We start from the raw sequence: 19104 nt of genomic DNA on the forward strand, positions 1-19104 counted from the left end.
AGAAAGATTTCACCACCGGTTACAGGACCAGCTACAAGAAATGTTTTGGCTTTCTTTATATTCCACCCAACCGCAGTCAACCTTCATTTTCACATATACCCGTAGGAGATGGGGGCGGTTGCTCACCCATTGAAAACAAATGTTGCGAATTTGGGGGAAAAATGTCAAGTTATTTGGGCAAATCAGTCTTACCGTGATGTATCGACCTCTCACCAGTTTAAAAACTTTACATAATTGTTATAATTTATGAGATACAGGTACGGTACATTGATATTTTCAAATGAATGTAAAATGTAGGCTATTATCGATTTTGGAAATTATTGAATGTGGTATTGCAATCTAGGCAGAATAATAATTTTGATTCCACAACTGCAAAAAGGAACTGTAAAAAATCACAGCTGGCGAACAGAGGTAGCCTACCGGTAAGCTTATTTCTGATATTCACTAACACTAACACCGCTGGGAAACCATCTCACGGCCCAACCAGTTCCAAGTCACACCAGACACTACGGTACCACCTGGCTCAGATCTGCCAAGAAAAGAATGGGTAACTCTGAATCGCCTCCGTACTGGTGTTGGTCGCTTCAAGCACAATATGTTTACCTGGGGATTGTGTGACTCACCAGCCTGTGTTTGTGGAGACTGTCAAACAGCACAGCACATCATTAATCACTGTCCAGTGTTTCGACCTGCAGAACATGTGGATCTCATAGACCCTGATATGAAGACATTACTCTGGTTACAACAATTAGGAGATGTTGCCTGAACTGCTGTCTCATAAGCAAGAAGAAGAAGTCTCTCGGCCGACGGGCACTCGAGCCCAATCATCTTCTCCAGTCTCCACCACAAGATCTCTGCTCTCCCAAACGAGCACCCGGTCGACTGAAATCAAGACACCCATTCGTGCCAGCCGCTTAACTTCTGATCAACAAAGCTGATGAACAAAACATCTCTGCGGCTACTTGGGCGGACCATAAATGGAATTCTGAACTGAAGTCAAATAGGCTACCACCAGACTCCATTCGTTCATTTTCTACGCCGACATATGCTCTATAGGACTGATACTACAAAGACAGGCATGGGTGTGCCTCAACAGTCTTCGTACGGGCGTCGGGCTTTTTCGCTCAACCATGCACTAATGGTGTATGGCGTCTTCCTCCTCCTGTGAATGTGGTGCCGAGAAACAGACCGCATCAACAATGACTGTATAGGTTACCACCTTTAAGCCACCTAACGGAGTGGAAGGTCTATGCGTCTTGCATGATGAAACTAAAGACTGGCTGCTTTCTAGTAGCCTTCCAGTGTAGTCCGGGAACATCGTGAATCTGGGGTGGTGAAAGAATAGACCCTCGGCCCAGAAGCTTACACGAAGCCCACGGTTAATAGGTCTACTCGCTTATTAAGACCAATTTGGTCCATTCCTGAAGTACTGAGATTTGGGTTTAATAAGCGGGGGCATACGTATTGAAATTGATATTTAATTGCAAAGCATTTTGCGCAAAATTATATGCTTCTAAAACGTTTGCGCTGCGAAGACTTCAAACGATTGCTTTTGCTATTTAGTCCGTAAGTTAGTTAGCTGTTGTTTTGCTTGAACAAGACTTTTACTGAACAAGACTTTCTGGTCAACATTTTAATACCAAAATACAAAATACACACATATAAAAACAATGTAAGCATGACTGCTAAAGATCTGACGTAATCTGTTTCTTCAAAACATACCCTAGGCCTAATCAATAACCTCTTTTCAATTATTTCTCGTTCGCCTCCATAACTTATTTGAACAGTGGCTAACTTTGAGAACGAAGACACAACAACGTCAAGTGAGGCTGATTCAACTCTCGGAGTGTGCTTTGTGCAAGCCACGTCAAAGAAAGGACAATAATCAGCGGCATATTTGTAAGTGAATTAATCTTTAACCAACAACAATAGGAAACTTTAGTTAGTAATTTCGGTGACCGAATTTAAGTCAATAATTTAAAGCTTTCACAAATATGCGAAACTGCCAGGATTAAATTTTCGAAGAGGTTAATCCAATGATAAAAATCCCATCGTCAAACAATCACGTGAACATGGAGTAAAACAAAAAGTCCCCTCCCTTTGACTCTATGCTTTGCTTCACTCGATCATTATCTAATTATCAAACGGTTGAAGTTTATAGGATGATTTGCTAATTTATATAGCATATGTTACAAGATAATAGGCTAGTGGTAGGCTATGTAGGCCTAGTCAAATTTGATGTAAATTTTTTTTTATGTAAATAGGCCTATACCACCTAATTATTTTGTGTCCATGCTAACCAATAAACATTCAAATTACTTTAATTTAAACTTAAAATGTGATAGCCGAAAATCTCTTCATGCACATTTCATCTTAACACGAGTTTTCCGTTTTTCTTCAAATAATTTGAATGTCGGTATATTGCATATTGTTCTTGATACTTTCTTTTTCGCTCTGACACAGAGCAGTGAAATAAAACTTAATGATTATTCGCCAGAAACATTAAATTTACAAAATTAGAAAGAAGATTCTTTTTCTGGAATGAACGAGTTTCCACTCATCGAAGCAATCACGTCCGGGCTTCTTTGAAGTGGTTCCAGTTCTGACGTTTGCTTGAAAGAGACGTCCGAGTCTTGCCTTACGATTCTTTGGGCGTTGGCCAGGGCTGTCGGTGAGAACCAACTTGTCGATCTCTCAAGAGGAGGTTTTCCGTCATCTCGTTTCGAGTGGAAGAAGGGACAAAGAAGTTCATCACTTGGCGGGTTCTTCTTCGTTAAACCTGTGCAAATGAACCAACTTGTTAGTTAGATTTGCACTTTTACCCAGACAGTAAAATCTGTCATTTTTACATTGATTCAACGTCTGCAGACGGTGAATTTAGACGGCAGACGTCATTTTTGCATTGATTCAACGTCTACAGACGTTGACATTGGTGAGACATGCACAGCATTCCCAACCTACAACATTGTATTTTAACTCTGACTTTACCATCTGCTACAATAGCCACTCGAGAAACAAGCTATATGGTGCCCTCAATTTGTTACTAAATTCGCTACTGCAGAACAGGTCGTAATACCCTACCTGTCACCAAACTAATAGCCATGCCTAGAATTATGGTGACCAAGCATCCAGCAGCAGCAAAATAGAAGTAAGAAATGTCGTAGAAGTCAGCAATAGGAGGTCTGAAAAGCAAATAAATGCAAGGATTATAGGCGTGGTTGGAAAATTGTGGCTTAAATATAATGTTTATTTAGCATTTTCAGTATAACTTATTATCGTACATAAGTTTCTCCATCCATTTTTTTCAAAAACGCCTCGTCTTCATCTCAAAACATCGAGGTCGACCAATTGTTTGCTGCGACTTCTTCACTTCTCTCTGTCGTTTGCATCTTCAATTTGTAAGTTTCTCTTTGTCAAGTCATCCTTCAATGTGTCTTCCCATGTTTTTAGTGGTCTTCCCTTTCTCAATTTTCCCATGACTACTATATTTCAAACTCACTTTATAAACACGTCAAATTAAAACATTGTCATAAAATAGCAATAAACGATGTAGCTATTGTTCAGACACTAGGCATCTAAATATTTCGCCTTATTTCATGCATTCATATATAGTAGATATAGTTCAAATATACAAATAAAAGATTAACCTTTGATTGTCGTCATTCAATGCCCATGAGGTTGAATCACTTGCAACTAAACTGTAAGACACTGACGGAACAGCACTTTCGCTTTCGGTGAGAAATAAAACGTTTGCATCCGATGAGTTAGCTCGAATTCCGATGGTTGGTGTCGCTTCAACGCATCCGTTAATCGAACCTGGTAACTCTCTTCGATACTCAGGAGGAACAGGATATATCATGGAGCCGATAAACATCCAAATGGTGGTTGCCCATCCGAGGATCACTCCAAAAAAGGCTCCCTGTGTTAAATTATTATATAAAATATATTCAGTTATGCAGCCGGCTTTCTTAATATTCTTAATAACTTGATTTTATTTGACGCTATGTAGGCTATAACTGACAATTGTGGATCACTCTATCCACTTACAAATGCCCACAGTTTCAATTTTACCATGCAAAGGCGTATCCGAGTATAGGCTACTTTACTTAAGTAAATCCCTTTTCCATTGACTGAATAGTCTGAGGAGAAGTAATATTTACATTAGGGTAACAACAACATACCCATTCATTTACAAACGGAAACATCATTCCTAATGTGAACAGCCCAACTATTGGTCCACTGATGATTCCATGAATACTGTAGGCCATCTAAAACAACAATTTTAAAAATAATGTTGCCATTTTTACCGGTACTTAAAAATAGTAACAATATTTGCGAGCACCAAAAACAAAACTTCTACTCAATGATAGCTCCTAACCCAGCTTAATGGGCCGTGGAAGTTGAAGTTACGTAATTATTTTATTGCTTCTATGCTACAGCCTACATAGCATGAATGCATGCATGAAGCCTGAGAGCAATCTTTTAAGTAATTTAGCAATAAAGTATTTTCACAACAGGTGTATTTGCGCAATAAAAATATCTTACTCTGATCAATCCCCCAACTTTTGAAGCAATGTAAGCAAGAAGTATCAGAGACGCTCCAAATCCTATGACCAGAAACCGTGACAATGTAGTATACGACTTTGTACGCCATCTAGTGTGAGGCTTCACAAAATCTTCCAGGGTTACACAAGCCATGGCGTTTATAGCAGAAGATATTGTGCTAAAAATATACTAATTTGCTTGGAAAAAAGTTCAATATTCGATTTCGAAACAAGTAGGCTACCGTAGATATTACATGAAGTTGTGATTCTAAAAAACCTTTAAGGAATTACCTTAAAGAGCTGCTGTAAACCCCAGCCACAAACAAGCCAGGAATTCCAGGTAAATGACCAAGTGTGTCCATGACAATGTAAGGAAACAACTGAAATGTACACAATTTAAAACAGGTCAAAGTTAGACTGTAAAGACCTATGGACCCTACAAGTAATGAAGTAATATCAACAAGGTGCAGTGGCGTAGGAGCATATGCTGCCGCGCCCGGCTTTTGTTGAAAATGCCGCCCTAAGTAGACTGCAGCAAATTTTGAAATAGTTTCATGTTCAAGCAATCTTTTCAATAGAAATAATTACAAATAATGTGCCGCGTCTCAGAAGTTCTTTATTGCTTGAGAAAGAAGCCTCACTGTCTCATCGTTAAGGCCAAAAATAAAAGACAAAAAATGGACAAGAAATGTATTGGGCAAATAAAAGATCAATAGCCGCCTCAAAATTAAACTTTTCGAGCTTTCGCCGAAGCAAAATCAGCGATAATATCTTCAAAATCAAGTTTTTGAACGTAGTCTCTTTCTATAGAAAGAATCGATAGAGCTGATAGCAGATCATCATTCATGGTAGAACGTAAATACGACTTTATCATTTTGAGCTTTGATAAACTCCTCTCACAGCTCGCAATTGAAACGCCAATGGTAAGTTAAAGTTTCAGACACAAGCATAAATATGATGTCGAATCAAGTAGGTGAGATTTAGCTAACCACTGTAAAACATCAAACGCTGTTGCATTACGATCAAACGTGGTTTCACTGCTTCGCACTATTGTATATCCTTAAATATCTTTTTTTTATTTAAATATCTTCTATCCTTAAATTTTTTAAGGTGAGCTAGCTGTCTCCTTGTAAATCATTTTCTTGTTTTACTTTTTATTTATTTTTGCATTACTTCATTTCTCGTGCTGTGTGCACTGTGCAGCCTCATTTTGCCGCCACTGGCGCAGAGCCAGAACCGCCAAGTGGCTGCTACGCCACTGACAAGGTGGTGTCAGTATGAAAATATTGTCTTTCCAAGAGCTGGTATAAATCTTTGTCTTTCAAAATCTCACTTGATCAGCTTTGTTTACTTTTCCGTTTTTTAACGGGTCACAGTTCTTGTAGGTCGCGTACATTGTGAGGCCTGTCATCCCAGCCAAAACAAGGATAACCACCAAACCGATCGAGTTCCAAACAAGAGCTCTAGAAATGGAAGAATAGAATGAATTCAAAGAAGAGAGCGTAAACATGAATAGGACATCCATTTCAAAAGGATTTTTTATCATCACTTGTCATGTTCAACCCTAAGTTAACTTTCTTATTCTATTTCAACACTTGCGTGATAATGATAAGGAATGAATGAACCTTAAAGGTAATGGTGGAGTGACTTGTCTTGTGATATAAAAGCATAGCCGCAAATAGTGAGGATGCAGGGGAGATGCAGTATAGCAACCCCTGCTACAAAAAAGTCGCTAATTTGGAAAACATTGTTCAGTTTTTTTGGCGCATTTTTTTTGCACCCCTAAAATATTACTTCGAAGAAAGAGTCGTTTATCTTCATTCCCTGTACACGCAATTTTCTACAACAAAGGACGGTTTTACACATGGCCGTAGGAGAACGAAACATATTACTAAACAGAAAATTGCGTGTACAGGGAATGAGGATAAACGACCCTTTCTTCAAAGTAATAATAAGAAAATCCCGTGATTCCAGAAAATGATACAGCAGCTAATACGACAAAAAAGAAGATCAATGGCAACATAAGGTTGAAAAAAAAACTAAAAGCTCCACCCAGGTACATAAAGCCGAGTAAACTTTAAATATCCAATAAACTGAGTAGCTTGATTGAAATGGCAAGTAGGCCTACTCCTACATCAAGTTTCCATTTGTTGTCTTAAATTTGTTTGTTTTTATAGTATTCAACAACATTTTTCAGTTGAATTAGCTCAAAATGAACATGCCAACATATTTAAAAATCGAAAATAAATAGCAACCTTACAATCTAAGCTCTACACAGTAGCCTACACTCAGGGCCGTTGAGAGGACAGTTTGTGCCCAGTACCAATGAGATCCTCCGGCTCCAAATTGAGATACTTCAAAACGAACGCAGTTTATCCAACAAATACGAGGTGATTTCTTCAAGTTCCTGGGCCCCTTGGAAAGATTCCGGGGGCCTAAACTCATCCCTGGCCCGGGTTGAAAAGTACCCCCTGGACCCATCTTTCAACGCTACTGCCTACACTAAATCTAAACCAAATGTGAATCGGAAGTTGCTTTTTGAGTAAACGTAAAAATACTTTACATTTGTGCATCTCGTTTAGACTTGCAGCAAATATAACGCTGAACTTGGGTTTGATTCACTCCATAGATCCCAAGCCACAAGATCGATCCTCCGAACAAAATTGACCAAAACGTGAGACGGTATCTTGGGTCGATTTCAAAACTGAAATGAAAATTTTACAATGAACAAGAAAGTTTTCTAAATTTGAGAAGACTTTCCGATCGATAAGTTTTTATTGAAATTGAATTTGTTCACAAATAAGCTCTGATTGATCATGAGAACCATTATCTTCACATTAAGAAGGCCTTTTTAGATTCTTTGTCCAGACGTTTTTTTTGCATACTTGTAAAGGCTTTGATCTACTGAAATTGACCGTCATCGAAGTTGACAGTTTGAAATTTCCAGCGGCAATTGAAGGATTGTTTTCTGTAAATTACTTCACTCCCTTTATCGATGCCTCTGATAGAAAACTGTTTTTCAAGTAGGCTACGTTTCGTTTCCCAAACACCCAGGACAAGAGTTGAAATATGGTTGAAAAGCTGTCGGTGGTGGACGTCGACCATGAAGTGTTCTTTTCCATTGTATTGTGAAATTTGTATTATTTTGATCAACAAAACCGTTTGAGATAGGCCAACTCTACAGGATAAACTCATTTGAAAGCAGATGTGGGTAGGTTATTGTTTAAGTACTTTTTACAGTTGCCTATAGTGTGTGCAGTCAGGGCCCGATTAACCATGAGGCACACAAGGCACAGGCCTCAGGCCCCCTGGTTTTGGGGGCCCCCAATTTTTTTACCTTAGTACCGTAGGCGTCAATACTTTTATAGGTTTCAAGCAGTGCCGTGTAAAGGGGGCCCGGACCTCGGGCCCACCATCTCAGAGGCCCACCATCTCAGGGCCCACAAATAATAGATTTTTGCGTTTCAGTAAAGTGTTTTTTGAGTTGCTAAAGTTCACTGCATGTACTTGTCCATTAAGAAGATGATTTAGGCCCTTATTATACTAAAACATCTCAAATTTGGGCCCTATTATACAAATTTGGGCCCTATTATACAAATTTGGGCCCTGACTACAATGAAACATCTCTAAAAATAAAGTTAAAATGCGATAACGTTAGTAACATGATCTGCAGAAATGTATTTAACATATAACAGGTTTGATGCAATTGAATATATGAATTCAAAAAGGGCCCAATTGCCACAAAGTGTTTTTAGCACAACTGTTTTGATTATTTTGGTCATTTACTTTTGTGGTGAAACTTCGATAATGATTATATGCTTAAACATACTGGTAAGAAGCATCATACCTAAAAAGTTTACTCAGTGAGGATTCTGTGGAGAAACTATAAAGAAGTTGAAGTGCAATTGCTGTAGTTGGGCCCATTTCAAAATCAATGTGAAAATGATAGGGTATTTTTTTATGTGTTTACCGATATGTTTGAAAAATTTGGCTGTTTTTTTTAAGTATCATTTAGTTTAGAAGACATTGAAAGAAATCGGACAGCACAAATAGTGAAATAAAAAAACAAAACTGGAGGGCCCTTTTTGAATTCACATATATTCAATTTCTTTTCATTGAAAGAAATCGGAAAGCACAAAAGGTAAAATAAAAAAAATGGGCTTAGGCCCTTTGTGAATTCACAGATTCAATTTATTTTCACCAATAAAAGTGTTTTGTTTTAAAAAATTGTTAGGTGTAAGCAAAATAGCATTTCAGATAGTTTAATTATCATTTCATTTTTAACATTTACATACAATATCATAATTATAAATATCCTTGACTAGTGATGTTGCGAGCAGGAAAAACCTGTCCTGTACTTTTAGCAGAAACGTTCTTCTGTATTTACTTTTTCTGAATATACAGTATGCACATGAAATTGCTCTTATCTTCAAATGTTGTACGGTACAAAACAAAAATCATTCTTAACACAAGGACTTGTTTATTCTTGCCACTAACCTAGGCTACCATGCCCTAAAAACTTTAATTAGACTTGAATATCTGCATAAAATTATGAAAGCTTTGCTTTGGAATGAAATAATGTTGAATAAAAATAATTGAACACCTGATCCTCAAAACGCTTTACACTGCTTTTGTTTACAACTAGCCTACAATGTTTTTACCTTGGTTGACAGAACAAGCAATGTTGCCAGATAAAAAATAAAAATGGGGAAAAACAATAATGTTACCAGATGACCAAATCTGAATGGAAATTAATAATTTCTACAGTTTTGGTTTTATTTGCGCTGTACCGGGCGGCAAAGTTCAAACAGTCAAAATTTTGTACAACAAACCGACGATGGATTATGATGTATTACCGCGTCGTGACCGATATGTTTGATATGTTCCATTGCCAGTATTTTTTTTTATTAGAAATTGTTAACACTTTTGGCTTTCATTCCGAGCAAAGGTGTAGCTAAGAAATGATAGACCTGTGTTTGCGGTTACTTACACTTGTGTTGTTTTCTAAACTGGTGAGAAAGTCTATTGAAATGAACCACATTTCCATGTCGGTGCAGTGAAAATATACACCATATTATAGGTCTGCTTGACGATAGAGGGCCCAAAGTTATTCTGGCCCCGGGGCCCACAAAGGGTTTAACACAGCACTGGTTTCAAGGATCAGTTAATAAACTCTGCTAGTTCAAATTCAAATGTAGCATATATTTTGCTAGTGTTTCCAGTATGAAATTGAAATGAGCTCAATTTCCAATCTGTTAGAGAGATTTTTCATCCAATAATTTTTGTGACAAGTATTAGAGTGTTCATACTTTTGTTTTGTTTTATTATCTTTATCCTGCATTGCGGGAAAGCGGACTTGAGCGCTATGCATCGGTGTACGCCTCCCGACGTACACCTGACCCACGCTGCAGCCGACTGCAATGTCTGTTTCCTGTTGTCTACTCTACTTATGACTTAAATTTGGTACTACCCATTACTCGAAATCGATCACTGGGTAGAGGCAATTATCGTAAAGTTTCTTGCCCAGAGAAACAACAGCAAGTGCGGGTGGCTGGAGTCGAACATGCAGGCTTTCGACTGCGAGCCCAACGCGCTAACCACTCGGCCACTGGTGCTCAGGCATATTGTTAGAAAGTTGTAGGTAGATTAGCTAAATTAATATTTATGAAGTTATAGTTTTGCTTGAACTATTTGTTAGCCCATATTTCATCATTCGCAGAGACTACATGGTATTGCATTGAAAGCGATTGCCAACAGGGGCCCCTAAACTTAGCTGTGCCTCGGGCCCCCGTGAGCCTTAATCAGGCCCTGTGTGCAGTGCATGCCAAAGTCTATCATTAGTTCATCTTGTTTTCAACTGTTTGCAAAAACATAGATTGAAACCGTTGAAGCATAATGTCCCCCGCGTTAGCTCAGTATAGTTACGCGCCCGATTCAAAATCACTCGTAGCTGGCTCTGCTCTCGAGGTGTGCGCTTGAGCAACGCATTTTCAGGACTGCTCTCTATTCAGTGGCAACTAGTGGATGAAATAATTCTCCGCCAACAACAATCGGAAAACTTCACAATGCCGATCCCGGTAACCCGCCCTGCGTTAAAAGGCTCTATAAGCAAGGGAAACTACCAGGAATAACCTATCAAGGCTTTGTCAGTCTGAGGACAAAGATTCAAAACCAAACGACCTAACACCTAACCTGGGTAAGCAAACAAATGGAAAAAATGAAAAAACATTTGACATATGTTAAATCTGAGCAGTGTACATTGACATTTTATATGTTGTTTTCTTACTGAATGAAATCGATTCTTCCTCCTTCCTCTGCAGCCTTCCATATATTTGAAAAGCCACCCAAGTTAATGCTACCTTGAATGATGACCGCAATAAAGCCAGTTATCATCACAATGGATTGAAACACGTCGGTCCATATAACAGCTTTCAATCCACCCTGGAAAAAACTTAATTGTGTTAATTGATTGTTTGATGATATTCTGCACAAGGCTTTGTAGTCGGGCGAAAATATACGACTCTAACTTCGAAACCTCGGCTTATAACTGGTCGAATCCGACACCGACTCCTGCTTTACTGTTGCTAAATTTTAGAGGATAGCCAGATTTTTACGACTTTCACAGTAACTGACTAGAAAAAACACTTCTATTTTCTGGTAAAGTTTTAGAACGCAGTATGTGGAACAAGAACAATATTTGGAAAAAGATTGTAAACAGAAATGTTATCGTTCACCAATCACCGCAAACATTAGCTTTTGTCTGTAGACCCTATAGCTAGAGCAACAAGAAATTCCTCGTAATAAAATTTGCCTTATTAGTGTAACAGCATACCAAAGTTGTGTAGAAAATGCACACAAGTCCGGTGGTTAAGATAGCAATCCACATGTCGAAGCCGGTTACTTCATTCAGTGCTAGCGCTGGCCCATACACGACTATTCCTCCATACACTATCTAACAAAAGTAAAGCAAGTTGTAGCCTAAATGAAAAAATCGAGTTGCAATAGGCTATTTATCATTTTTACCTAAACCACCCTTGTAACCATGAAAGCTGTAGTAGGAAGTATTAAAATCGTTTACAAACGATACAAAGTTTCTTATTTTGAAATGGTACGGTAGGCGAGTAGAATACAGCTAAGTTTAGATTTGATTTTTGCTTGATTTAAATCTTTATCCTCAGACTGAAAAAGTCTTTGATAGTATATTCCTGGCAGTTTTGCATACTTGTGAAGGCATTGAACAACTGACGCAGGGTCGCTTACAGAGATTAAAAGAGTAAAGTTTCCTCTTGTTGTTGCAGTGTTGTTGTCTGTGAATTGATCCATCCACTATGTGCCGCTGAATGGAGACTGAAAATGTGCTCAAAAGCGTTGCTCAAGCGCACACTCCGTGAGCCGAACCAGTGCCGCTTGATCTTGAGGTTTCTTTGTGTTCAAAGTAGGATAGTTAGTCAATGAGCTAACGGGGAGGACAAATGTACTTTCTAGCTGGAGTTTTGTAATCTCCAGTCGACAGCGGGGAGAAGTCAATGTTGGTAGGCTATATTGTTTTTCTGATGTAGCCTAACTGGATTGCCATTGCAGCATTTCTGTCAGACTGCAATTGTCATTGTAAACAATGTTTCTCGGTTTCTTCATAGCGCAGTCCTGACAAGGCGAACATGAAGCAAAAATAAATGCTTCATAAAAGACGGCGTTAGTCAAAACGACTTTAATCGAATTGTGCACAGAGAGCTACTAGCTCGAACGACAATAGTCGTGATACGTACTGAACAGGTTAATTACCAATGTGGTCGTTAACTACTGTCGTACACTAGTCTCTTCTTATTAAGTCCACAGTTAATAGACCCATCCGCTTATTAAGCCCAATTTTGTCCGGTCAGGAATTACTGAATGTATAGAAGTGTCAGAGAATCGTCCCCCGCTTAATAGGCCTACCCGCTTAGTCCAAAGTCGTCCAGTCCCAAGGTGGGTTTAATAAGCGGGGACTACTTAGCCTACAGGTAAAAATGATGTCTTTTCGTGAATACTGGTAAAAAAATAATTAAAAACCCTGGCTACAGCTTCTAGACTGTTTCGTTTAAAATTCAAATCTATTAAAACAAACCCAAGCGGCTTGAAGTGTTGCTACGCCTGCTTACTCACCGTCAGAACTAAGTACATGAATGTTGTGACTAAGCGAGTGGGCTTGTTGAAGCGTTTTTCCAGATACTAAAGTAAAAACAAAAAGCATTACGGTACCAAAGCTCTGATATTAAATTTAAAAACAAATTTATAGCGGAAGAGTTTTCTAATTAAAATTTGTGCAGTAGCCTACAGTAAAACAAACCTAAACTTGAGTTTGTTGTCACCGATGCAAAGAAACGGCTAAGGCCAGTAGCGCTGACAGAAGGGTCCAGAGGGTACTTTTGGACTGGGACAAGGGTCACTGAGAGAATATTTTGGGCCCGGTACCATTGAAATCATCGGGCTCCAATTCAAAAAACTACCAAGAAAAATGCATTGCATCCAAAAAATACGCGGTGGCTTCTTCAAGCTTCTAGGGCCCATAGAAAAGATACAGGCCCCTAATATCATCTTGGCCCGGGTCTAAAAGCATCCTTAGACCCCCTTGTCAACGGTATTGATTTTAGGGCCACAAATTTTTTTAGGGCCCTAAGAAGAAAGAAAATAACACGTATGTTTAAAAGTTCTAAAGTTTTCTTTATAAATCTCTTCTTTTGAGCGTCCGGTCTTCTCATCCGTACCGGGCCCAAATTATTCTCTCAACGGCTCTAGCTAAGGCTGCACATGTATGGTGGACACGGAATGCTCTACAAAGTCTAGTTTTGTAAGTGATTGAAAAAATTTAACTGTTAGTAGCTGAGGTTAATAAGTTACGTTTTTCCCTCTGCTCTACAAAGTTTATACAAATGCTTAGCCTAAATGTAGTCCAGAAAAAGCGTTTCGTTAATAACATATTAGACTACTGTTGCGTGGCCTATGAGAAAAAAGAACAAAATAATTATTTCTCTTTGTAAGTTACTAAAGTCCAGAAAAAAAGTTTAACTTACTTCGTAACTGCTGCTTATTCCAAGGTCATAAAAAACCGGCATAAAAATGAAGCCCACCACGATGGGTAAAAGAAGATACACAACGGCAAACCAAGTGAACATTGTACCATAAACATAATATTCAGCTGGGACACCCAGGATGGTGACAGAAGACATGAAGCTCGCTATCAAACTCAAAGAAACAGGACCTGAAAAGATGAGCAAAATGCAACTTATCCATAGTTTTATGCACATTGTAATTAGGCTACGCGTACTGTAAATTGAATTTAAGTATTATTTTAGTAGCATCAGAGCAGTTGGTCCATGTTGACAACTAAGCATGCAAAAACAATTAATTAACAAAACACATAAAAATCACAATAACCCGATAACAAACAATGCTGATGCGAAGAAGTATCAATGAGTAAACTGCGCAGTGCGCATGTATTTTTTGATTCTATCATAATGATGTAACGACTATTTTAAAAGTCTCTCATTAGCTTTGGCTTGAAATCGACCAATCTAGCCTACAGGACTTAATCAAAGTTGAAATAACTTTGAGTTCAACCGGTAATTGAAAAAGTTGACCTACCGTACGTCATTTTTCTATTGGCCATTAGATAAGCTTCTGTAGTCAAAACTGAATTCCTTCGATTTTTTATAGCAAAGAAAACACCAATCAAGGCTGACACCAAAAGCATTGCTCCAAATACCACATAGTCGATGATTTGAAACAGATTTTTATCGGTAGTTGTTTGATAATCCCCTATACACAAAAAGAAGTATAAAATTGAGCCGTTAGTTTTTAGCTTCCCAGCAAGACACTTTCAACGCGTACCATAGTCTATGTATGACTCTAACACAGAGACACAAACAACATTTTCAATACAGGCTAAATCACTGGAAAAATGAGTTATTTTCAAAAACTACAAATTGCTTTTTGTCCAATGCACCAACATTGTGGATACCAATGTTAGAAGAAGTTTAAAAAAAATTAAACAGAAAAATTTCATGTAGGCTACCTACCCACCATCGATAGTAGGTAAATGTTAATTTATTGCTGTTAAAATTTAGGTTTACTAATCAATTTAAACTCAATGGTAACTTGCTGAAAGAAGACCCTTATTTACAAGGGCAGCGGAGCAATTGCGTCGACCCACTTTTCAGTAAATTGTTTTTCAGTGTTGCCTCGTGATTGTACATCTCATATCAGTGGAAACATACATCCACAACTGCTTTTATCTTTTAGTTATTTTGGCTTCTATTAAGCTAAAAATTAATGAAACAGAGGTTCTCAACTGACAACTGAATAGCCATGGACTCCCAAAGGTACACGTCTGACGTGATTTATGAAAGGGATCCACGGTGTTTTTATGGAACGTTAAATGTTGATCCTTTTTCAGCTACGGGACTTCGTCCGCATCATGTTAAAACTTCGTCAAATTCATTTTAAATGAGCTCCGCACCTTATAACGTAATTTTTTGTCAAAAAAGTTCATCGATTTTTTAATAGAAAGCCATTCCCACATTTCTGGTTCGATTTTCTAGTTTTTGTACCGCTGCACAGTCTTAGAATGCTGGATGCAACCTTGCCTGGTTGAGTTTTGCATTAAATGTTTGTTTTGATCTCTTGGGTCCACAGACATTGAATAACTGCCAAGAATGGATTATGGATATCCTATAAGAGTTGAGAAGCCGTGTTATAGCCTAATAGCCTACTCATCTATGCTTTGCTTGTGCATTAACTCACAGGCTATCAAGATTAAAAGGCCTACAACATGAAAAATATCTTACATTGATTTTCTTAGTTATTTGTCATATAAAATTGTAAAAAGTTTTAACAGACACGTCGGCTACAACCACAACACACTGATGCATGTCAAAAAGTGAGTTTTTGTGCGTTTGTTTACGTTTATTGGAGCAATCGCTGCAAAATGAAACCGAAACTGCAGAAATTGGTTGTTTTCGTCATTCATCCTTCTGGGGAGAAAAACTGTTAAAAATAGAACTGAGATGTTCTAAAAACAAACAACAGAATGCCGTGCTTGGGTGAATATTTCCTACTTACCAGATTGCTAAAACCAAACATTCTCGCTTGATTTTGGCGCCTAACTATACAATTCTTTAAAGCTATATCTTGAGTCAATTTTATCCCTCGATATCAAACAGTCCTAACTGACTTTATATTGCAGTAAAACCAAACAGTTCGATGGCTTATAACACAAAATATTGAAGTTTAAAACACTCATGTAATTCTTTATCATTACGGTATTGTTTCATCAATGTAACCAGTTTGCTTAATTTTTGAATCATCTGCTGTTGGTGCATCTTACTTTAAAAGAAGGAAAACTAAGCAAGCAATTTAAAAAAAATGTTTCTGTGTAGACATATATCCATTGAAAACTATTCATAAAAACTGCCCGTACTAAAGTCTTCAGATGCCCGAAAAAAAAATCAAGGATTTTATCCCCGTAATGCATCCTTGCCAATTCGAATTATCAGAATAAAGAATTGTTACCAAGGTATGTTACGCAGTCGAGTCAAGTGCGCCGGGGATAGTAGGGAGGAATCACGCGCCTACTCAATCTGCAACTCTATCTATAAAAAACCTCAGTCGCAGTTCTGTAGTTACAATAAGTTACCAGAAATTTGAACCACTGCCAAAGATTTAATCACGCGTCTTGCGTGGTAAATTAATGTCAAACTTAACGCTTGCATTCGTGTTGCTTTTTTGTCGTATCTAGGCTTAGGCTACGCCCGATGGTTAAAGATTTGGATTAAGTGAACGGAAAGACAAGGAAGCCAGTCTTCGTTCCCACCTTCAGACATGCCTTTCAGTGTCTTGCCAATGACACAACTCCATTCTCTTGAGCGGTGTCGAACTGGCGCTCATTCGAGCGCCTTACCAGGGCTCTCTTCAATCGGCTACGCAGCAGACGGTGTTGTTGACATGATGCATGTGTTCTCCAATTGGGAGACAAGCAATATTGAAGTTTCACTCGATAAAGTTTAAGTTGACTATGCCTAATTGCTTTTATGATGCTGATGCACTGCACTGCGTTAGTTTTAAAAGAAGGGCTTTTCTCAATAACTTTATTTTGCTTATCTACTTTGCTAAAAATCTTTCGGTACCTCTTTTGCGTTTTTGGAAACAAATTTAGACAAGAGTGCCAACAGCTGTCACCCACTGTTTATTTTCGGAGACATAACTTTGAACAGTAACCATCAATGTAAAAAGTTACAGTCTTACTTAGTTACTTTTTCTTTTGCCAACAACTTTTAGCTAGATAGTAGACTAAACGTTTTCTTTACAGACTCAAATTTAAGCGAGAAAAGCTAAACTTTCTACCGGGACGCGCAACTCCGTTGTTCCGCCAACATTAGAAGGGTAAATTGCCAATTTGACATTTTTTTCAAGCTTTGCTGCTGGCTTGCTTTCAACTAAAAACTTTAAATTACTTCAAAACCAACTTCACTCTTTTTATATAACCCATAAAAAATACATTATTTTGTAAATAAAAAAAAAAATTACCCTTCTAATGTTGCGGATGAACGAAAAGCGGATGTAGTTACGCATCCCGGTAATCTACTGTCCCTAATTCGACATGCACAGAAGTAGCTATCTAATGCAAGCTACATTAACCAGTTAGCCTTCAATATTTTTGTTTAAATTTTGTACTTAAAATAAAGTTATTTAGACCAACTGCATTCAAACTAGAAAAGCTTGGATTTTAAAAATAGGTTACCTTCTTGTGTTGAAGTGGGTATGCTGGTTTCCATGATTTAGCATTCTATGATGACGCAGATCATAGACACTGCTTGCCTTTTTGCGAGCAACAACCTGAAACTGCTTATTACTGAAACACGGTGAGAAATAATTGCACTGTAGAAAATATAGTCTACCGTTCTTATCAGCTATATGGCAGCCAAACCATAAAATATACGTACCAACTTAAAAGTAAAACATCAAAACCTGTAATATTTATTTTGCTTTGATTTGTCTCAGAAGTTAATTGCAGTTGACTCATCACAGCCCAATTGAGTAGAAAAATTGAAAACAGTAGGCTAGATTAAGTCTTTTTATAAACTTATAACTTTTAGTTCGGCCAGTGCGTGGGCATTATTAAACAAGCATTTTTAATTTTGCAATAGTTCAAACTCAATAAAGTTTGTGTATAAAACTAATTCACTTCGTTTCATGCGTTCTGCAATTCTGCATAAAAAGTGTTTTCAGCATTAGACTTTGATGCAAACTGCTGCCATTTCAGCATGACCTTTCAACTAAGCATTAATTGTAATCGTTCTTGCCGTTCGTAAATTTCAGATCATTAAAGCTTCCGAATTAACTGTGCAAAGACTACTTGAATTAAGCCTACTTTTCGAAAAATAACTTATTTACGTATTAAAGTTTTTTAAATCAAATCAAAAAGTTGCATTAAATATCCCTTGAAGAAAACATTTTCAGAACTGCTGAGACCGGATGATCTTGGCTGAAGCTAGACTGCTTTACTAATAAACACTAAAAATAAGTTATGTTTTCATGCCTTGATTAAACGTAGTAGGCTATGGACAAGCTACAGTGGATTCAATTGCAAATTAATCATTTACCAGTCAGTGTATACACAGGCTTTGAGAAACTTTGTCTCTGCTGAACATTGAAATCCCAAAGCGATCAAAGTTGAATAGTTGACGATTCTTTTGAAAACATGATTTGAGTTCTATTGAACATGTATCTCCCTTGAGTATGAATAACGTGCTGTTGGTATTTTTATCGTACCGTAAGCTGAAGTATATGAACTGGTTCAAACGTAATGTTTCAACACAAGACAACTGATCTAACCCTTGAATAATCTAGATTTAGAACTAGTGGGGATAGTCAGTTACAACTTTGGGTTTTTGTCCAGCATGTTTACTGGACAAAATCAACAAACTTTAGACAATAGGCTAGTCAAAATCAAATAAAGTTGGCCTCGAGCCCTGGACTATGGGCTATTACTGGCAGTTTTGGAAATAGGCCTGCTCCATACAACTTTTTTAGTCCAACAGCAAGCTAATTTCTATAAAAAAAAGTTATTTTGAAACGAAATGTTAGTCATCTTCGTAACGGAAAGTCAATCCTGGGTGAGCATACAGCCTGCCGTGGTACGCAATCTTGCAATACGCCTAATTTAATTATTAAATTTAAAAAAACCTTGAGAAAAATCTTTTTGTATTTTCAGCGTTTAAGTTTCACACGCGCAGCGAAATTGCTTGAACGTAGCCTAAGATTTTTCTCCTGATGTAAAACCAAGCTTTGTAAAGAAATAGGCTTTCAACCGTGTCTTTTTTTAGAATGCTTTCAAGTTCTTACGAAACAAAAATTCAACGCGCTCATTGCAAAATATACCTTTATGCCGATTCGAAAAGTTCAGCGACGCCTATTTTTGCTCTCAAATCGGCATAAGCTACAGACGTTCTAATTTAAATCATTCTATGAACTGGCATCCTTTTTATTACGACTTGTAACAAGTAGCCTAATTTCAACACTTCAT

The 19104-nt window shown here is 37.7% G+C and overlaps 1 protein-coding gene across 1 annotated transcript; it reads right to left on the reverse strand.

Moving 5' to 3' along the window:
• Positions 1-2468: 2468 nt before the first annotated feature.
• Positions 2469-17582, reverse strand: LOC145766357 (sodium-coupled monocarboxylate transporter 1-like). The gene is made up of 14 exons (XM_082578052.1): positions 17320-17582; positions 14166-14339; positions 13595-13782; positions 12687-12752; positions 11377-11496; positions 10831-10985; positions 7108-7248; positions 5878-6007; positions 4836-4924; positions 4546-4723; positions 4182-4268; positions 3648-3919; positions 3082-3182; positions 2469-2779 (listed from the first exon to the last, which is right to left on the reverse strand). Exons 1-14 carry the CDS (start codon positions 17351-17353, stop codon positions 2517-2519), a joined length of 1998 nt encoding a protein of 665 aa, XP_082434178.1. The 5' UTR covers positions 17354-17582; the 3' UTR covers positions 2469-2516.
• Positions 17583-19104: the final 1522 nt, after the last annotated feature.

This window comes from Aplidium turbinatum, chromosome 3 (assembly GCF_918807975.1).
Source record: "Aplidium turbinatum chromosome 3, kaAplTurb1.1, whole genome shotgun sequence".
NCBI classification, from domain to species: domain Eukaryota; kingdom Metazoa; phylum Chordata; class Ascidiacea; order Aplousobranchia; family Polyclinidae; genus Aplidium; species Aplidium turbinatum.

Bases quoted from the DNA above. Each gene is read 5' to 3' on its own strand.
- LOC145766357 (XM_082578052.1), bottom strand. From the start codon at position 17,353: ATGGAAACCAGCATACCCACTTCAACACAAGAAG. The intron at 14,340-17,319 runs GTAACCTATTTT...TTTTGTGTATAG, and splicing joins ACCCACTTCAACACAAGAAG to GGGATTATCAAACAACTACC. The intron at 2,780-3,081 runs GTAGGGTATTAC...TCATTTGCACAG, and splicing joins GGCTATTAGTTTGGTGACAG to GTTTAACGAAGAAGAACCCG.